The sequence below is a fragment of the Dipodomys merriami genome, unplaced genomic scaffold, assembly GCF_024711535.1.
Source record: "Dipodomys merriami isolate MVZ:Mamm:240054 unplaced genomic scaffold, mDipMer1.0.p SCAF_32, whole genome shotgun sequence".
Classification (NCBI taxonomy): Eukaryota; Metazoa; Chordata; class Mammalia; order Rodentia; family Heteromyidae; genus Dipodomys; species Dipodomys merriami.
In genome coordinates, this window is record NW_027204715.1 from 4,689,377 (window position 1) to 4,711,108 (window position 21,732).

The 21,732-nt window shown below is 43.2% G+C and overlaps 1 protein-coding gene across 3 annotated transcripts in view; it reads left to right on the forward strand.

Annotated features, from left to right (window-relative positions):
* The window catches only part of Adcy2 (adenylate cyclase 2), a 340,906-nt gene that overhangs the window by 95,370 nt on the left and 223,804 nt on the right, over positions 1-21,732 (forward strand). For all 3 annotated transcript variants that reach the window (XM_070042164.1, XM_070042162.1, XM_070042163.1), the window contains exon 3: positions 9,393-9,554. In XM_070042164.1, the coding sequence (XP_069898265.1) occupies positions 9,393-9,554 (162 nt within the window). The remainder of the gene's footprint in view (positions 1-9,392; positions 9,555-21,732) is intronic.

The window sequence follows — 21,732 nt, forward strand, 5'->3', positions numbered from 1 at the left end:
TTTTAAAATGTACAATACATTATTGAAGTACCACATTGGACAATAGATCTGGAAGTTTACAGAACAAACTTCTCCCTGTGGAGCTGAAGCTTTGTATCCTCTGATCATCATCTATCCATCTTCATCTATGACATCTTCCTTCTCCCCTCTGCTTCTTGGAATTCAGTTGTTTTTAGATTCCACACATAGCTGAGAACATGCAGTGTTTGTCTTTCTATGCCTGGCTTACATTTAATGTAAGAAATACTCATCGTGTCCTCCACTTCCATCCTTGTAGCTTCTTTCTTTCTTCTTTTCTTATCCATTCACACAACAATGGATGCACAATTTGATTGTGTATGTGAACATGGGGTCATCTATCCCTTCCACCCTTCAGATCTGGACCTCAGATCTGTTATGACTTGAATATGAAATGTCCCCTGTAAACTGAGCACTCTGACCTAATTGGTGCATTTATCCCAGGATGGATGAATGAAGTGGGTTGTGAAGAGGAAGAGGTCGGGCCTAGCTGGAGAAAGTACGTGACAATGAGCGGCTCCATCCTGCCCCGGCCCCTCAGTATGCCTCTTTCCCTCTCTGCTGCTTCCTGGCTGCCATCACATGACTTGTTCTTCTCTGCTGTCCTCCAGCCCAGCCCACTGCCATGATGGACTGACTCTTTTCGAAGCAACTGTGAGCAAAACCAAGCGCCTGAGTCGTTTATGTTGGATATGTGGTCACAGTGATGGCAAAACATAGTTAGCACAGCAATTTCACTCAGAATTTCACCTGAGAATGTCTTTATAAAATTTCCTTAACAACTACAAATGTACATTCCCACCAACAGTGAGTTGTGCTTTCTCCACAACCTGGTGGCCTCCTGCCGTCTTTTGTTTTTGGTCATATCCAAGCTGACATGCAGGAGGAGACAGTTTGTGGTGGTTTGAATTTGCATTTCCCTAGTGATGAGTAATGGGGAACATTCTCTGCTACAAAAATATCTAAAGACTATTCTCCATTTTCCTTGTGTCACTTTGTAAATATTTTCCATTGTATCTCATGTTGAGATACAACATTATAAATACTAGCTCCTAATATAATAATTAGACTGATATAATTCCCGTTTTTCAGTGAAGACCTATATCTTTGAACAGTGAGATATGACTTTAAATACTGTAAGTGTTCTGGAATTTTCAGAGAATTTTTTTGAAGAGAAGAACAGTTTGGGTAATTCTTCTGGTTATAAAATTCTTACACTCTATTCACTGAGATGTTATTTCCCTTAACATCATTAGCATAACAAAAATAGAACATCTTCCTCTGGTGGTGCATTTCTACAGACACTGTGATTTACATAACTAATCCTGATTATCTTGCTGATTATGCATGTTTATACATTCTATTAGAGAGTGGCTTGCAAGGCAAAGCTTCAGTAAGATATTAGAGTTGAAGGCACTGCTTGAAAGAAAAATACAGAAATTCTGTCTCTTTAAGCTTTTTGGGGGGCTTGTTCTATAACTCTTTTCATAGCATAAACTCTAAAAGAAACTTTGAGTCTTACTCTGAAATCCATAAGCAATGACAGAAGCTGGATTATCAAGTTACCTTGAATTTTAATCAGCTTGGTGTCACTGTGAAAACTTACCTGAGAAAATCAACCTTACAAGAAACAGACTTATTTTGGCTCAGAGTTCCAGAGGTGTTGGTCCCTGTCTCCAATGCCGTGGGGACATTTGTTGGAGTAGGCAGTTTGTTACCAACAAGCAAAGTAGGCAGAAATGCCCTTTCAGGATACTCCTCAGTGGCTCACTTGTTCTGACTACAGTCCATACCCTAACACCAGCCCTAGCACAGCTTCATGGATGGTTTGTCTGTTGATGACTCTCGGCCCTCATGTTCACATCGGCTACAGAGGCCCATGCCTGACTGTTTCTGAATGAGGGTCAAGCCTTCAGTAAAGGACCAAAGCACATTGTGCCTCTTAGAAACACAACTAAGAACTCCCTTTGTACAATTAATACACAAAAATTTTTAAAAAAAACAGACAAAAGTACCATTTAAAAAAAAAAAAAGGTTCTTTGGAGAACAGCTTCTATCTACACATAATGTCTATGTCTGAGTTTTAAAATGTAAGCAGTCTCAATTGCAGAGACCTGCAGGAAGAAGCCGCTTGAGGAAACACACGCAGACCCCAGGGACGAGGTTCTGTAAGGAAGGATGGTGGCTGAGACGGGAGTCCTGTCTCCTGCCCAGCGGGTGCCCAGAATTGCTTAGAGTTGTCCAAGTCCACCTAGAGAGAGACATGATGGAGATTCACACTCAGCACCTCTGGGAGAACCAATCCTGCAGATGCACACAGTTTGGTCTTACGCTCTCTAGTAATGTTTTGTGGTTTTGATTTGTTTTGATGGGTGGGAGAAAGTCATATGCCTGGCATGTAACTGCATAAGCTGTGGGGGTCAGGAAAGCTCTAGTCCTCCAGGGATGGCTTCCCCCACCTCTCGGACCCTCACACCTGGCGTGGACCCACAGACCCCCCCATCCTCACGTCACTGTGCGTGTGTGGTCTTGCTCTTGGGTACCTTCCGCTCCAGCTCCCCCCGAAGCACTGGGTCCTTCCACTGGAGGCCATGCTTTCCCTGCACATGTGCTCAGGCCTCATCTGGGGAGAAGCCTTTGTGTTTTAAGAACTTGCTTTATGCGGAAAAGGCACGGTAACTGAAGTACTAGAAGCGTACCTTGGAATCCTATGTACTGAGGAAGATCAAGGTTCAAAGCCAGCCTCAGCAGAGAAGTTCATGAGACTCCATTTCCAAACCAACCTGCAGAAAACCTGGCTGGAGGCATGGCTCAAGTGGTGGTGGTAGAGCTGGCTATGAACACATAAGCCAAGTGAGTTGTGAGGGCCTGAGTTCGAGCCATGGTGCCATTCAGAGGTGGGGGGGGAGAGGGAAAGGGAGAGAGGAGGGGGTGTCCTTTTCTTTAGTTTCCACTGAGATCTCATCATACTGAACTTTTTGAGAGTGTGCTCTTTTGGAAGACCTCATGTTGTGGTGAGTACCTGTGGATTCACATGCTGCTTCCAGCTCATGTGCGGCAGGGCAGAGGTGATTAAAAGGGAGAATTTCATGGGACAAGGTTATCTGCCCTGAGGTCTGTCACTGGTGGCAGATTAGCAGCTCAGGGAAGCTCGGAAGCCAGACTGATGTCCAAAGCCGGAGACATGTCTTCTTCCCATGGATTAAGACTGGCTTTGCTCTTTTCAATGCCAGAGGAGATTTCTTACCTGGGACTCGAGGGCTCCTGGGTAGAGAGCAAGACAGTGCTGTGCAGCACAGCTCGACCCCAAGCGTATGAGATGCTGTCAGCATCCCACTGCTGTCAGCCGCAGGCTCCCAGATAGCTGAATCCTTCAATCTCATTGCTCTATTACATAGAAAAATGATCACTCAAAAATCAACATGGTTATAGCTAATGATGGGTCAAGGTGGTAGCACAAAAGTTTTAGAGATAGGGCCTGGGAAGGTGGCTCAGTGGTAGAGCGCTTGCCTTGCATGCATGAGGCCCTGGGTTCGATTCCTCAGCACCACGTAAGCAGGAAAAAAAAGCGGGAAGTGGTGCTGTGGCTCAAGTGGTAGAGCGCTAGCCTTGAGCTGAAGAGCTGAGGGACAGTGCCCAGGCCCAGAGTTCAGGCCCCATGACCGGACCCAAAAAAAATTTTTTTAGAGATATAGTTAGTGAGGAGATGCTGAGTACGGCTTGACTTCAGGTCATATTGAGGTGTATTATCAACTTGCCTACAGACAGAAAATATTTGTGGAGAGTGTGCCTTGTGCTATTGAGGTCTTTCTTAAGGGTAAATTAAGTCCTTGCTCTTGAGGGGTCCACTATTCCTCACTGCAGGTGTGTCGGGGGGCAGGGGAGATTATTACATGAATTGGAACTATAAGTATGATCAGTGAGTGAAGCCTGAAGCCAGTGGAGAGGAACCACTGTGTATGGGGAGAAGTGTGTGTGTGTGTGTGTGTGTGTGTGTGTGTGTGTGTGTGTGTGTGTGTGTGTGTGTGTGTGTGTGTGTGTGTGTGTGTGTGTGTGTGTGTGTGTGTGTGTGTGTGTGTGTGTGTGTGTGTGTGTGTGTGTGTGTGTGTGTGTGTGTGTGTGTGTGTGTGTATACTCATGTGTGGAGCGTGGGACAGGTTTACGTCTCAGGCCTGTGCGTTCAGAGCCTGTGTTGGCAGTGGTATTTGGGCTGGATTGGAGAAGACAGAATGTCAGAGCAGCAGGGGACATCAGAGAGAGTGCATTGCAATCCGCTGGCAGGCATCTGTTCTGCCATGAGAGATTAGCAGCGGGGAAGGCCTTAACTGTAAATGACGCTGAACCTGTTACTGTGGAATGCTTTGTCACTCGGAAAAAGTAATGATTACTTTTTTAAATCTGTAGGCTCAAAAATAAGCCCACAATGAATAGTTAAGGGAGAAAAGTAATTTGGAGACTATTGGATAGTCAATACTTTATAAATGCACATCAATAAAATGGAAGGAGAGAGCCGCATTAGTATCCGCCCATGTACTTAGGGATAAGGGGCTAAACACCACCAGGCGTCATCAGTCGATTGCATGTCTGAAGGTCCCTATGGAGCCCCCAAGGGACTCTGCCCCTCACCTTGCTGACGCATGGCTCTAATGCCATGACCCCATGATTCCCCGGGGAGACAGAGGGCAAGGTGTGTTACACACTCACGCCTCCAGTTTCCACCCAGAAAGGACAAATCATCACTTCTGCTTGCTTTGTCACAGCAAATTGTGAGACCTCACCTAACTGACAAGAAAAGTGATGTACACTTGTACCAGGTACCCAGAGAGCGCTCGTGGCTCCCAAGAATGGACTTGAGCTGATGCACACAGAACCCTGCTCTCTCACTGAGGGATCGTGAGAAGAATGAGAAAGAAGCCAGTGTCGTGGAAAGGAAGAGTGGAGAGGCACAGGTGGAGGAGGAAGCAAACGTCCAAGTTAGGAAGAGAACTTTCATTGAGTGTGGACATGAAGCGTACTATGGTTGTAGTCTGGCTGATTGGAGACTCATCACAGACAGAAGTGAGGGGTCCTGGAGGCAAAACAGCTTTAGGGGGATGCAGGAAAGTCTTTGTTGGCTGTGTTTGAAGGAGGAGGTCTGTGAAGGTCTGCCTGTCTTCCTGCTGGGCTGGGCCAGTAGATGCACTTGAGCTGCTCTCTTGGAATGAGTGCTGTGTCACTTCAGATGTTGTATCTACACGCCTTTTTGCCTGGGTTGGTGGCTGTCAGATCAGTGGCTTCTCATTTCAGCCCCTGGACAGAGAGGTATATCTTATGTTCATAAGAGTCTTACATTCCCATGGTAACATGGAAAGCCTAGAGATTACATTAGGTTTTTTAGAGCATTTTACCCACATGTTCTTTAGATGTGCCAAATCCATTTTAGTTTTACATATGGTCCTGTTTGAAGTTGTGTTGGGAAAGCAGGCTTAAAAATTCAGAACCCTCGGTGATTAATAGGATGTGAAGAAAGCTCCCCATGTGGAACTTGAAGTGAACGTAACCCTCTTTTTAGCTCAGACCTGTAGACAGAAGCTGTTCAGGTACCTTTAGCTGAGCTCCTAAAATGGTGCCGCTGAAGTCCCCCAGACTGATTTAATACCATTTGTTTAACCAACCATTAGCTATTTATTTTCCCATCTACTGTGATTCTATCACAGGAACTATTATATTTGGGCAGCTAAAGGGCTGTTCTTCACATAATTCTATTTTGAGGCTCTATTTGTGGATGGGTGTATTAGTAAAACGATAGACAAAGTATCTGTAAGTTCTGATCATCGCAAAGCAATGTTAAGGATGTTTGGGTTAGAAGTAAAATATGCGGCAGTAAAAGAGAGGGACTTTGAAAGTGGCTATAAATTTTGGTGTCTGAAAAGATTTATTTAATACTTGCTGGAAGGTAGAAGCTTTTTTTTTATTATATGCTATGTTGTAGAAAAAATAATATATTAATTGAATGTATTTCCTTTAAACTTGATGGATATCAGAATTTACAAAATAAAAGCTAATTTTTGCAATAAACCATGACCATGCAACATTTTTTTTTCTCATTCCTGAAGAAAAACATTTCCTGGAGCTCATTGTTCTCAACCATGCATTGTATTGCTCCTGAAAGACATTTGATGTTGTCTGCAGATCCTTAGTGTCCTTAGTGAAGACCCGGGTTCTTCTGTTCAACACATTCCCAACACTCAGCCCCATGTATCAACAGTGCCGAAGTCAAGACTTTCCTTAATAGAACCTAGGCTGTCATTCAACACTCAAAGCACAAAGTCTCTATTTAAACTAGTTTTCAACTCTTTAGTATCACTTTCTCCATGTCATATTTTTGCTGTTTATTGTAGAATATTATTTAACGAATCCTATTACCACATTAGAAGTTAAATTTGTACACATGAAGGCAGTAAGTGGGTGTCTTTGGAATATTAGCCATTTTGGGCCGTCCTCTTTACTGACAGAATCAGCAGCTTGTGGCAGACTGAGTGTGGCAGTCCTGGCAATAGGAAAACTCCCTGCTGTCACTCTTAGAATTGCAGAAATGGCCCCATGTGCTTGTGTCTTGCACTTGTGTCCTGCTAGGCTTTTCTTTTACATTCCGATGCCTCTCCCAACAAATGTGATTTGTATCTGCCACAAGAAGAAGCTCTTATAAGCTACCAAGAATGGATGGAAGCGTTGGACCCTGGGACTCTTATTTGAGCTGTGACATTAATTATAAGCTATCAGTCAAATTTCCAATTCCTCTGGGTCAGTGAAACTGTTGTGAAAATAGGACTGAGGACTAGTACCTTGGGAGGCTCTTGAAGGGCTAAATGCTTCTACAGAAGTCATCAAAGATGTGTGCATGGATGCCAAGTACAGAAATAGCAATATCTTCATTAGAAACCTTCCCTGTAATTTCATGAGGATCGGGGATTCCAGGGGAAGTTTATTTTTCTCAATTATTTGGAAATACACAGAAATTGCTTTCCTGTTTCCTGAAGAATCCTCTCCCACAGCTCAAAGATTCTCAGCGATGAGCTGTGGAAGGTCTGAGCAGTAAGTACTCAATAAACTCTGGCACTGGTAATTTGTAGGTTTGAAATTGCGTTATTGATTGTCATCTCACCCTGAACACACTCATGTGAAATATGAGTATCGATTCAGTGAGCTCTCTGTGTACATTCTGTCCTTGGAAAGATGGTAAGAGGGCCCCACTCTCCACAGGAAAAGTCTCCTAGCTACATGTTACATCTTCATTGGTGAACTAGCTAAGCCCAGATCTTTGGCCTCAGCATTATATTTCACATACAACATGGAGTGAATGGATTACTAAGTAATGCATGCTAAGTAATAATGCTTGACAGAAAAAAATTCTTCAAAGTCTTTTATTTTGAAGAGGTGAAAGGAAAAAAATTGCTCAAAAAATATCACTATGGTAATCTGTTTCACCCACATTTTTTTGGCCTGAGGCTCTTACAAATATAGATTGAAGGGGAGGAAACGGGGGCATGAAGCAGATGGTCCACACCAAACCCGGGCTTCCTGGTCACTTGGCCCGCCCACAGTGGCTTTTTCCTTGGCTGCCATTTCAAGGAATGGCGGCAGTTAGAGAGAAGAAGATGGAGGGCAGATCATGGTCCTTGGGTGGAGCTGGTCGTGAAGTGTGTCCTTCTCTCTGGATATGCGCGCTGTGAAGTACAGCTGGCGTAGTACAGCTGGTGGGCTGGCATGCATGACCCACATTTCCCCCAGTGGAAAAGGACGAGAGCTGGGCTTCAGTTGTTGTGTGGGCCTCTGTCCCTCAGCGTGCAAGGCATTTGTGAAATGAATGACCGTCCAGGCGGGAATGCCCTGAAGAAAATGAAAGGATCTTAGTTGATGTTCAGAGTGTGAGCACTTCATCTTCATTAGGCTTTTTAACCAAGACAATTAGACAAAGATACCAGCCTGGTGACAGACACTTGCTTTTTAGGTTATAAATGTAACCCAGGTCCCTATAAGTGGATAGTTAGGAGATAAAGCCTGGTGTCTTTCAGACTGGGTACTCTTTGAATCCGTCTGTAGCAGAGCCTCATGCCCAAGTCATGCTTGGAACTCAGAGAAACAGCTGAGCTGACTTGTCAGTGTCGATGGGCCATGCATGGCTTTCGTGCTCTTTCCATGTATCACAGCACACTTGTGCAAGCTGGGCGGGCAAATTGCTCACCTAAGGGAAGGAGCTCCATGGTGTGGAGCCTCATTCCTCAATTCTCTGACCTTAGGTCCTTTGCCTGCTCGACTTATGGCTTATTCTTTTTTTATATTTTCTGTCTCAGCTTCTTGTGTGATGAAATTGGTCTATTTTACTACCTGTTAAACATCATCGTTTCCATTCCAAACCTTTCTCTGAGAGGTTTCTTACTGCTGGTTTCTTTGATATGAAGTTCACATAACAAATTAGACATTTTAAAGTAAAGAATGTTGAGGCATTTAGTAAACTCCCAGTGTTGCACAGCGAACATCTCTGTCTAGTTCCAAAACCTTTTTCATCAGCCCCAAAGCAAACTATAATGCTTATTATGCAATGACTTTCCCTCTTCATCCCACTCTGTCCCACCCACAGGCAACCACCAATCTGTCTCCTGTCTATGGTTTTCTTACTTGGTGTCCTTCCTATAATGCAATCTTGCAATATGGAGCCTTTTTTATCCCAGCTGCATTTACCCCGTATAATGTCTGTACACCTGGTGTCATGCATTCACAGTCAGTTGGACAGTTGGACAGTGCTGTGATGTATGAATACCAGGTGTGGTTCACTCGTTCTTCTCTTGGTGGGTATCTATCCTTTCTGCCTTGTGGCAGTGAGGTGAGCGCTTGTCATGCACATATGTGTCTGAGAATCTGTGTCCAGGTTGTTGTTTTGTTTTTGTAGGGAATATACCCAGGAGTGAAATTGCTAGGTCACATAGGTATTCTAAATTTAATCTCTTCTGGAGGAAATACAAAAGTGCATTTTACAACTGCTGAACCGTCTCCGTCCATGCTGGAGGGGTATCCCTTTGCTCATTCTAAAGCACGGATACCAAAGGTTAATGGTTTAAGATTAGCATTGCATACATGCATGGGCACCACTCAGATCTGCAGAAGTTTGGTCTCAGAACTGAACATCTCACGGTTTTAATCAAGAACTTCTTTTTCCTGTTACTATGATGAATCCTTTGCTATAATCTGGTGGCTTTGTCTCAGTGTGCTGTCGTATTTTGCCATAATGGTATTCTTAAGTAAACATGTGTTTCCTGCTACCATTAATAGGAAGGAAAGAGACGCCACTAAGGAGCCAGGTACTCCGTTCACCTTCCTTTTCTGCTTTCCCATAGGTGTCCTTCTTCCTCTTCATCGTCTTCGTGGTGTACACCATGCTACCCTTCAACATGCGAGACGCCATCATCGCCAGCGTCCTCACCTCCTCCTCCCACACCATCGTGCTGAGCATCTGCCTGTCTACAAGGCCTGGAGGCGTGGAGCACCTGGTCTGGCAGGTAGGTGACCCACCTCATCTGGGCCGATGGCCTTGCGCTGTCCACGGGCCTGGGGAAGACGTACAGGCGTCTGTTCAGGGACTGTCTGTTGTCTCCCCGGTCTGCACGTCTTCCTTCTCCCAGGTGTTTCTGTTCCTGACTATCGCAAGGGGTGCTCCGACCCGCCCCACTCATCACTGAGGCCCTGTCACGGAGCTGCTAGCAACAGGAAAGCTGACTCTAGCTGTCATCTGAAAAGTATAAGTCCATCTGGCTGATTGCTGAATTGCGCTATGATTTTGGTGATTGCAGTGTCCTCACTGTACATTCTTATTTAGTACTCGTACTTTTAGAATGAGATAACTTGTATACTTAAATTCATAACTCTGCCCTACCTTTCTCTTTACAAGGGATAAAGGTTCCCCATTTCTCAGTCCTCTGGCAGGTCTCTGGGCATGAAAACATAGAGTTCGTGAAAGGGCTACAGCAGCAAATTTTGTTTTGTTAGTAAATGACATTTCTAAGAAGCTACTCTATTTAATTAGGTAAAAGCATTTTAAATGTTTATATATGCATATATAAGATTGATATATACTATCTATATTCAAGGCACATAGATCGCGATTTAATGTGTGTATGTGTATACTATTACATAATAATTACCATTTATATCATGCATCATATATATCATACACATGTCAGTGAACAGTAGAGTTAATGAACTGAAGTTATTTCAGGCAGACAGGTTTTTACCTGTCAAAAGTATGTTTTATTTTGCCTTATTGGGATTATTTGAAACAAATGTGGCTGTGGTAGCAAACACTGAAGCTAGAGGAGTTATAGTTATGAACATCACTGTACAATTAGAAAGAAAGCTTTATTTTGGAGATTGAGCTGGCCTTGGGTATGCCAGGGCAGCACCCTGCTGCTAAGCTATACCCAGTCCTAGGGAGATGACTTTGAGACAAGGATCACTTGAGGCCTGCAGGGTCTGAGAAAGCAGATTTCCATGAGCTCGGTAGGTTTGTGGTATTTGTAAGCTTGAGATGTATCTGGGGGCTTAGGTTGGGGCCTGTGGGAATCTCTAGTCTTGAAAGCTCCCTAGGGATTCCTCTTCTGTGTATTTATCTCCTGGTGTTCATACCATTACATTCATTAAGAATAGCTAGTCATGGTGACAGTACCTGTGAGCATGAATTAAGAAAGAATTTGCCTTAGCTTATGGTTCTAGAGGTTTCTGTCCATGGTCACTGGCCCTGTCTCTGGTGTGGTATGGTGGGGGCGGGACATCCTGGTGGAGAGCATATATTGGAACAGAGTAGCTCAACTTCTGATGGACTGGGTGGGAGGGAAAGAGAGAATGAGAGAAAGAGAGAGAGATTACTGGGGAAGGGAGAATGACTGGAACCAAGAGAATCAGTCTCAGGACTCTCCAAAGGCACACCCCCAGATTCCCACCTCCGGTGAGAACTCATTACTGGATGACTCCATTGATAAAGTTGGGAGACATGTTTAGTTTCAACCCATAACAGCACCTTTTGTCTTCACTGCGTGCAAAGACCTGGCCTCTTGTGTGTTGTGCACCTGCATTGCACACCTGAGCACAGCTGGAGCTGGCCAGGGACTATTTCATGAGAAAGTGAAGGTGGAATGTTTGACTTCAGAGTATTTAGTTGACAAATAAAGGTTACCTATATCCAAGGAATGTAGAGCATGATTTGGTATGTATATATTATGATAGTACATAATGATTATAGGAGCAAATTAGCGCACACATCTATCACCAGTGGTGTTATTCTTTAGATCTCCAGAATGTACTCACCTTATCTAGTTTTGTCCAACATTCTCCTCCCTGCCAGCCATCAATTTCTGACCACCAACATCTAACTCAAAAGATAAACAGAGCAACTCTGTTTGGGATGATATTTAAGAAATAATCTTTTGCACACACTCTCAGCCATATTTTTTTTTCCTCTCTATGAATTTGCCAGCATCTCCTTTGAGAGCATTTCTCCCTTTTCCCTTCTACTCTGTCCTGTACCAGTCCTTGAGCCAGGAAGCTCAGCATTGGGTTGGGTAGTGGAGTCTGGGTCAGGGTGTGGCTGGGTCAGGGCATGGCTATGCTTTTGCAGAAGCAGTACGGACCTGATCTGCCCAGCCACTTGAGAGTGTGGAAGCGACTGTGGACTGGAAATTCTTCCTGGCTTACAGTACCTTCAGCTGGGGTCTCCCCTGGCAAACTTCTTTGAACATTTTGTACCTCTCTTTATCTCCTCTGTGAATACATGAAATGTCTGCTGGCACAGACATAAGAGAAAAAATTCTGAGAAGAGATGTTTTTAATAACTGTCCGTAAGGATCAAATTGTGTTTTTTTAAGAGGAAAATGAAAGTGCTTCAAAAAGTATTCTAGGTTATTGAATACTATATTGAGCCAAGCTGCCTAAAAGCATTTTTATCTTCATGTATTAGTAAAAAGAACTTGAGAAAATGTAATCCTTAGTTTTTATTTACCCATTTTCCAGAGCCAGCAATGAAAAATAATTTATGGCAGCAGACAGTCAGATAGAATATTTCTGCAGAAGCAAAAAAAGTGAAGAAAAACAGCCTCATCTGTGGCATTTCATATAAGAAATATATTTCATGTAATACATTTCATATAAATATATTTCATTGACAGGAAAAGAAAGAACCACGGATTCCATTTCCCGTCACTTCAGAAATAATTACATAATGATTCTAATAGCCTTAAAATGAAAGGATTATATGTAAACATCAAAGAATGTTTGAAGCCTGGCACTGGTGGCTCACGTCTGTAATCCTAGCTACTCAGGAAGCTGAGATCTGAGGATCATGGTTCAAAGCAGCCTGGACAGGAAAGTCTTTGAGACGCTTATCTCTAATTAACTACCAAAGCTTTCCATACTTTGGCCACCATGGAAAATACAACCTAAAAATATCACTGGTGTGGGGTGATAGGTGGAAAAAAACCCATTTCATTGAATTCTTCTTATGTACAGTGTATATAAATTAGAATGTAATGAATTTACTGGTTAGATTTCTTTTAGGTATTTTAAATATCATACTGTATAAAATAAAAGGAACTGGTTTGGTGTACAGAAGCTGCTTGTCCAGCCGGTCAGCTCCTGCTCAGCCCTCAGGGGAGGGCTGTGTTTTGCTGGCTACTGAGGTTTTGTTTCAAGTTTCTTTGGCATTGGGGCTCATGAGACCATGTAGTACTTACCTGTTAACCAAAATAATGACTTAAGAGAAAACCTGTTCCCTTTCTAAAGCTGTATAATAGAGTTCATTGTCAGAAAATTCATGTCACTGCCATATGCTTTGAAGTATAATAGCTAATAATTAAACAGTACAATTGGCATCGCCATACCCATTTCAAACACAAACTGAAATCGCCTATACACCACGTAACTTATTTTGAAGCAGCTCCAAATTCTGAAACAGTAAGTTGTAACTACAATACTGCTTCTTTTTTCTCCCTAACCCATTTCGAGGTCAGTTGCCAATTTGATGATTCTTGACCCCAAATGCTTTAGCTCTATATTTTCTCTAATACCATTTCTCTTACCTAACTCTAATAGAACTGTCAGAGTTGGGAAATCCTCTGCCCTATTACTGCTGTCTGATTCTCAGTCTATTCAAGTCTGTCCTGTGTTGCCAGTAATCATTTCCATTTGTAGCGGAAGGGATCAGGCCCAGGTGAGAACCTACATTGCCAAGTACAGTGAAATCTGTTTGGGTTTCTGTCTGAAACAATTCCTTCCTCTGCTACTCACAATCTTGACACACTGGACATTTGCAGTCCCATCACATTGTAAAACAAATGTCTTCCAGTGTTCAGCTAGCCTTTGGCTCTTCCTTGCAAACAGACTCAAGTTCCTTGTTGTGGCCAGGAGTCTGTGGTGGTGGGGTATTCTCATAGAATCTTCCAGGGGTGCATGATTCCACTTTGCTCTGTTGCTTCTAGTGTAGATTTGTGTTTGGAGGAGGTTGTCCACTTTGAAATGACTGTTTTCCCTTTTGTGAGCAATACTTACTTTGTGGGAACTTTCTTTAGGCATATGTTCTATTTTTACATCAATTTTTCCAATTTATTTATTTATATGTATAAAGTCTTAGGTTTAAAAACGTCCTTTGATAGGTTATTTAGATGACCTCACCGCTTTAGATTTGTTCAGGATGCACCCACCAAGCTGGCTTCTGTCTTTCCAACATGGCCTCACCTCTTTTGGGTACCAGAGGGCTCAGACTCATCTTGTTCCTCCCTGCGCCAGCCCTAAATCCAGCTGGGCGCTGTCCCTGTGTGTGGCTTTCCCATAGTGTACACTCCTAAGTCATCACTTTGTCACCTGTGGGCAAATGCAGTTCTTATATCCTTTATTGTCAGTGCACATGCTGCCATCTTGGGCCTCTCTGATGGCTCAGGACTGAGTAATTCTGGAAGGAAGGGACAGGACAGGTGGGAAGGAGAAGAGGTGGGAAGAGGCAGGCAAAGAGGACAAACATTTTGAACACAGCACTTATTTGTAGGCGAGGAAGAGATAATTTTTGGTTGCTCTGTGATTCACTATGTACTGATCTCATGTGAATTTTCTCATAATTCTTTTCTCTCTGTTATCCTGAGTCTCAAAGAAATATGTGTCTGTAATCTGTGATTATGGAGGGACTTTGAAATCTCCAAGGAAGAGGAGGAAATGTTAATCGCAAGTAGTTCTATATTGTCCCTGTAGGAAGAATATATCATTTATGTGTGATAAATTACATTGATGGGAATAATCACTTGATGAAAGAGAATTAAGGAGTCTTTTCCGCTCGTCATTAGGCCAAAGTAAAGGGAGACTGAGGCTGGGAAGATACAGTGCGAAGCCTGCCCTTCTGCTGCGGTACTGCCTGCCTCCTGGGCCAGGGAAGGAGGAGCCTGCAGTCCTGCTGCGTAGAGTGGTCCAAGGGTCCACCTGAATCTTGTGTTGATGGAGTACGTGAGCATCTGGAACATTCACCTGATCTGCTCCACTTTGTACATCAGAGTCTCTGTTAGCAACTACTGAACCAACTTCAAGGAATTTTCACATATTCCTGTCTATAAACCCTGATTATGTTTTTTTTTTAATTGTATTTTATTTTATTTGAGAACATACTGTACAGAGGGGCTACAATTACATGGGCAGGATAATGCATACATTTCTTACCAAGCATTGCAGCCTCCTCCTTTGTTTACCCTTCACTTCCCTTCCCCGCCTCCCCCCTCCCCCCACCCAATTTTACCCCCCTCCCCCCACCCAATTATACCCCCCTCCCCCCCCCACACCGACATTGTAAAGCTGGTTTTGACATGACATTTTGTACTTCTCATTGTTGCAACAGGTCCACCTGAATCCTTAAACGACTTGTTTGTCCCCATCTCCTCCACATGTTATACTGACATCAAATATAGTGAAAGCGGGGGTTACACTGTGGGGGAGGGACATACAAAGCAACAAAGAAATAATCTTATAAATGCGTTAGAAACACATGCATGAAAGAAACGAAAACATTAAAATACATATTTAAGGGTTCATTTGATTATGTTTTGTATGCAGTTTACTCACTCTAATGGACTTTTATTTCTTGGGAATTTATAACACGTTCTGAAGTTCATTTCCTCTACCTTTTGTTTTCCCATAAGAAGGGGGGGAGGATTTAATACTGATCTACTGCAGTCAGACAGTTATATGAGGACCTATGTTTATTAAAGAAGATATTCTAAGGAGCACCTGTTGGTTTTCTAGCAGAATGATTAGGGTATTAGCGAAATGGTACAAGATTCTTTTACACTACAGAAGCTTTCATGTGTGTGTGTGTGTGTGTGTGTGTGTGTGTGTGTGTGTGTGTGTGTGTGTGTGTGTGTGTGTGGTATGTGTGTGTGCGTGTGTGTGTGTGTGTGTGTGTGTGTGTGTGTGGTATGTGTGTGTGCGTGCATGCATGTGTGCGTGTATGCTATCCCTCCACCACTTGAGCCTCAGCTCCACTTCCAGAGTTTTGGTTAGTTAATTGGAGATAAGACTCTCATGGACTTTTCTTGCCTGTGCTGGCTTCGAATTGCAATCCTTAGCTCTCAGCCACCTGAGGAGCTAGGATTATAGACATGAGCCACTGGTGCCCGGTAAGCTTTGATAGATTTAAACTGTGATACAATTGGAAAAAAATTTTATTGCACCTAATGTAGACAATCATCTACAGCAAGTGTGTAATCAGCAGCAATGTGGCTTTGTTACATAACTGATTCTTTTTAAGTATAATTCAGGAAGTACATATTGGAGTCTGGAATTAAATTGCATTTAGGATCTAATCTGAGAAGCCCAGAGGAGAGGAGGGGAGAGACAGCAGGTTACCAGCTGCCTGGCTTCTGGCTGTGGAAGAAACTAATTGCTAGGAATTTACATCTCTGTTCTTACTGTTTGTCTTTGGAGACATGTGGAACAGTTTTCCCCCCTCTGTAGAGGTTAAAAAATGGAGAGTGGGTCACTGCCAGGTTTGCATAGCATGAAGGCATGGATTGAGTGTAATCTTTACCTTGTTTTAAGAAGCCATTGTTTACTTTCACGAAAGGCAGTGGGATTTAGAAGAAACAGGCTAAGAATGGACAAGAAGGAAAAATAGGAATGCGCCTGCCAAGACTAAATCCTAGAGTGAGTTTAAACATACTTCACTCCCCTGCCCTTTTGTCTTTCTTGGTCCCGCCCCCCCTGACCCACGCTCACTGCCGGCAAGAGTCTTGGTGACTCAACTAAACAGCGACTTCCACGCCTGCCTGCAGGCCCTCCGATCCCAGGAGACATGGTCGGTGATGTTGAGACTTGAAATTTAGAGACTGATTTTCATATTGGTAATTAGTAGCTGGACTGCAGTTTTGGAATGGGGTCCAGTGTCGGTGGAATGGCATCGAAGGGACGGTGAAGGAACAGAGCTAGGCAGGCAGGAAACCCCACCAGCACAGGGCTTTGTTCTTACGATCTGGCCAAAGGAAGAGTTCTTTATAAAAAAAAGTGTCAGCTATCCACAAAAGGTCTCTATCTTCATCTGTCATCTGAATTCTCTGTTTTCTGTTTATTCAAAGCAGTGGACTGTTATTGAAAATGATGCTTTATTGTAGATTTATTAAATGGGGCTGTGGCAGTTTCTTCACTCATGCCTCTTGCCAGCTAGCTAGTGATTTTCTCCTACTTTCACTAATTCCTGTCTCTTTGGTCCACTATTGACAAATACCAGAGACTCTGCCAACTCTGAATGTTTATTTTTAAGGGAGGGAGGTAGTTTCTGACAGCTACAGATTCTGAGCATTAGTATAGCATTAGTAACTGGTCTTTGAAACCCCTACAGTACAAGAAAATCAGCAACCCAACTTCCTTGGATCTCTTGAAGAGTTATATAACCTGTGAGCCTGCAGCCTGGATCCGAACCATTCTAATGGACTCCTTTAAAAGAAGAACCCTGGGAGCTGCTGCGGTAGAGATTATGTATATGTTGTCATTCGGACATTTTTCCAAGGAGAGACAGAGCTGGCGCTGGGTCTATTTATTAGCAAAATGAAATAATGATCGAAACATCTTTCTAGGGCCTCGGGGATGATGAAATGAGGGGATAAATGGACTTAACTGAGCCAGGTACATACTTAGTGCTCAGAAAACAGCAGGTATTAATCATGATCACTGCCCAATGAGAATACAACATCAACATCTCCTCTGTGTTTGCAGAGTTTAACAACCTAGGTAGACTGAGGACAGAGGGAGGAGATGTGCTTCCTGTCTGTCTCTTCAACAGTAATCACAGCCTAAAAATAATGTCCACTGATTTTGCCTCCCATAGGAGATGAGAGGCTCTGATGGCCAGCCACCCCTGGGTCATTTCTGATATTCCTCTCAGCAGCCTGAGGGGGTTGGAGTAGGGAGGAATGAGCAGATCCAGCTTTGTGCTGCAGGCAGAGTTTCAGTTTGGACACCTTTTCTGCCTCATGGTTATGTGTAGTGGCCACAGAGACAGACCGCTCTCCCGCTCCCCAGGGAAGAGTGTCCCGCCAGTGATTTGGGCTGGTGTCAGCACTAGCTTTCTTTCTGTGAGCCCCTTTCAGGGACTGCCCAAACATATCCAGCAGCCTGAGGTCATGCTACCCTGACCTCCCATGCCAGAAGTAAGGAAGTCTTTTCTTTGTGGCCCCACATTGGACAATTGTGGTCAATCATGTCAGCTCCAGCACATTTGTGGATTTGGCTGAAATTGTTGGGCCTAAGCTGCAGCTCAGCTTCTGTGCGTAGTTCTGCTTCTTGTCACCCGATCCAAAGGACACTCTGGAACCCACTCCAGGTCAAAATGTGTTTCCTCAGGCACTCAAGCTGTGGCTCCACTCAGTTTTCCCACGTGTACAACTGCAACAGTAAGGCGATCTTCGTCTATGGCTGCTGGCCTTGGTGCTGATTAGGAAGGGTACTGAATGACAGTCCATTACTAAGCTGCACTGGTGCTGAGCTCCCAAGAATAGTTTATTCTTGGGAGTGGCAATAGTATTGTTCACTCAGTAGGTGTGATTGGGTAAAACTTAAGAGAGCTGGAACATAGAAATACTTGGGGAAATGTAGTCACAAGCAGATCACTGGCCCCAAGAGCTCAAGGTCCGTTCTGATGAGCCACCCCAGGGAATGCTCTTCCCTGGCCCTGGGCAGAGCTCCCTCTTAGTGGGAGCCTAGAAACTCAGGCTCTGTGAAGGAGAGGAGTTCAGCCTTCCTCCATTGTGTAAGTGTGAGAATCGTGTGCCTTGTGGCATGGTTTGTATGTGCAGTGATAGCCAAAGGCTAATGGTTTGAAGGGTTAGTCCTCACCTGGTGGTGCTGTTGAAGAGGGACTGGGTCAATGGATTAATCCATGGTGTTCCCAGAAGAAGGTAGAAGGTAGGGCTTTAGACACAGAAAAGATGGAGCCAGTGGGCCGTGGACTGAAGCCTCTGAAACCAGGAGATAAAAGTAAGTCTTGAGGGCTGGGCTCCAGTGGCCACGCCTGTAATCCCAGCTACTCAGGAGGCTTGAGGTCTGAGGATCATGGTTCAAAGCCAGCTCGGGCAGGAAAGACCGTGAAACTCTTATCTCCAATAAACCATGAGAAAACCTGAAATGGCGCTGTAGCTCAAGTGGTAGAGCACTAGCCTTGAGCTGAAGAGCTGAGGGACAGTGCTCAGGCCCAGAGTTCAAGCCCCACGACTGACATGCACAGAAAAGTCTTAATATTAATTACGGTTCTCAGCATTCTTAATATTACCTTTCTCAGTATTCTTGATACTGTCTTTCCCCATATTTTTAATATTACCTTTCGCATGTGACTAGAATACTAGCCAGTATACCAGGCTTTAGGAATCCTTGAGCTACAGTTGGCAAAGTTAGCCTAATAAGAAAAATGAAGGGGAGAGATACAAGAGTAGACACTTGTTGGAGACTCAGCGCTGACTGGATTCCCGGGCTACCCTCCTGCTGAGGGTCAGCCTTGGAGAGGGCTCTTTTCCCCTCTCTCTAGCCATCCTCCTGGTACTTTAATCTTGACCATTTGTGGTGAAGAGATAGACACCGACTCTGTCAGCTCTGAAGTCCTTCACTACCTTCCACTGAGATACTATATTGGTTGCCCAGTGCTGATATAAAGAAGCACAGAAAACATTGGTGCTTAAAGTAACAAGTATAGACATGCATAGATACCCATTGTTTTGTGGAAAATTAAAACAAGATATTGGCAGGTTTGAGGAAGAACCTGCTTATGTCTCTTTCCTACTTTCTAGTGGTTTTCCAGAAAATCTTGTCATTTGCTTGGCTTGGAGATGTGTAGCTCAATTCTATGGTCTTCTTGTGTTACAGTTTTCTCCCCAGCTGTGCTGTCTTCTTTCTGTCTCTTCATCTTCTCTTCTAACTGTCATGGAAACACTAGTTCTTGTGGTTAGGTTCCATTCTATAACCAGCGTGATCGTATTGTACCCTCTATCCCTTAATTATATCTGCAAAACATTTATTTATTTTAAGAAGTCATATATGAGATCCCCAGAGGATCTAAGTAGAGGGAGAGGCTACAATGGAACTCACTTCGGATACCAGCATCCAGAGGTGGCTGTAGGGCCCCTTTTCTCCCTCTGTGGGTTGTTGCAGACAGCTCCAGTTGTTCTTCAAGGTCTGGGCCTGGGGGATTCACTTCTCTGGTTTGTCAAGCCCTGCAGGGCGTAGCAGAGGAAGGTACCTTCCTGGCAGGTATTTATGATAAAATAGGAAAATACATCCGATTTCAAGCAAAACCCAGAGTAGACACATAGGGGAATTTTACTTCATATTTAAACAAAACTGTCATCACTAGAGAAAGCAAAGAGAAGTCCTGCCAAGTGATTATAAGTAGCTCAGCTAAGTAAACAACTGTCCTTTTAAATGGGAGGGAAAGAGAGTGAGAGCAAGAAGGGGGAGGGGCAGGGAGAGGCGGACTCTCAGTGGAGTCTTCAGTGAATGTACATCTTGTTTCCACTTGTGAATTTACTCCTTGTATCAGTTCCTTCATCTGATCCTCTTAGTTCTATCACCTAGCTACCTATCTATCATATATCTATCCATCTGTTTGTCTATCTGTCTTTCTACCTACTTACCTATCTATTTTGAAGGTACTGGGGCTTGAACTCAGGGCCTTTGAGCTCTTACTTAGCTTGCTTACCTATCTGACACTCTACCACTTTGGCCATAACTCTAGTCCTGAACCTCTTAATTGTTCAGGTACATAATCACATCACTTTCATGTGGATTTTTACTTTCTAATTAAAAAATAAAAACTCCTTTTCTTTCCAGTTGCTTTGCCATATACCTCCAAGGAACTGATTAACATCACGGCTGTAATAGTGGATGTATTTGTTTACTTTTTAATTTCCCAGCTTTTTTTCCCTTTAAGCCATACACTAGCTTTTGGGTTAAGTCACATAGATTTTTTTATAATTTGAAGGCAATACTGATGGCAACTTACTTCTCTTTCTTTTTCCCTTAAAAAATGACTCTTGTCCTGCTACCAAAGGACTTAAAATCATCTATGGACAAAAATTTAAGATTTCTGTGCTTATGTAATACCAAATAGTTCTTGAATTTCTGGACTTGTTTTCATTAGGTTATATTGTAATTTTCCCTAATTTGCTGCTTGATATTTTTGGCTAGTTCTCAAGGCTTCTGCATCTGTTTTGACTATAATAACAGCAATCACTTAGACAAGGCCCAGGCATGGGTCTGATTGCTTGACTTATTTGTAAACTTCTTTATTTACCAATATTTATGCAGAGTACATTGCATTACATATTATTCTTTACTTTGCCTGTGAAAATACTTCTGTCCATCTTTACCTTTTGATTATATATTTTTTTGGTAGGACTGGAGCTGAATTTAGGGTTTTGCAATTACTGAATTTAGGGTTTTGCAATTACTGAATTTAGGGTTTTGCACTCTATTGCTTGAGTTGCACCTCAATCCCCCAAATTCATTTTTTTGCTCTGGTTGTTTTTGAGACAGGCTCTTGCTTTTTGCCCTTCTGTTTATTCTTCCTGCTAGAGTTGAGATGACAAGCATACCATCACAGCCAGCTCTTTCTGTGGAGATGGAGTCCCGTTAACTTTTTCCCTTTGCCAGCCTTGCAGAGTGACCTTTCCTAACTCTTCCTACTTAACTAGCTGGGGTAACAATGTAAGACACTGCTGCCCAGTCACAAATAACACTTCCTTATAACTACAACCCTTTACATTCAAAGGTTTAGTTGCACTTTAGAGTTGAGAATTCTCATGATGGTTTTGATTGCTTCTATGGGTATGGTTTTCCTTGGGTAGTTTCTTATTTTATTTAGTGACTGTTAGGTATTTAAAATATTTTTATCCCTCATATGTGCTTACTATTTTTCTGTGTTTTTTTTTAAATTTGAGTTTCTTTCTTTTTTGACAGATAAGCCTTTCCTGCTTAGTTCTACTTTGGGCATGTTCCTTTCCCTTGACTCTGCCTTCCCAGTTCATGGCAACTTGATGAAAAGTGGTGATCAATCATGACCTAATCATGACAGCTATGTCCCGATCGGGTCCTAATCCTGACAGCCCAAGTAGCTGCACCTTTAGGTGGAATTCAGATTTCTTTATGAGCTTCAAACTTATGGTCTTCTAGAGA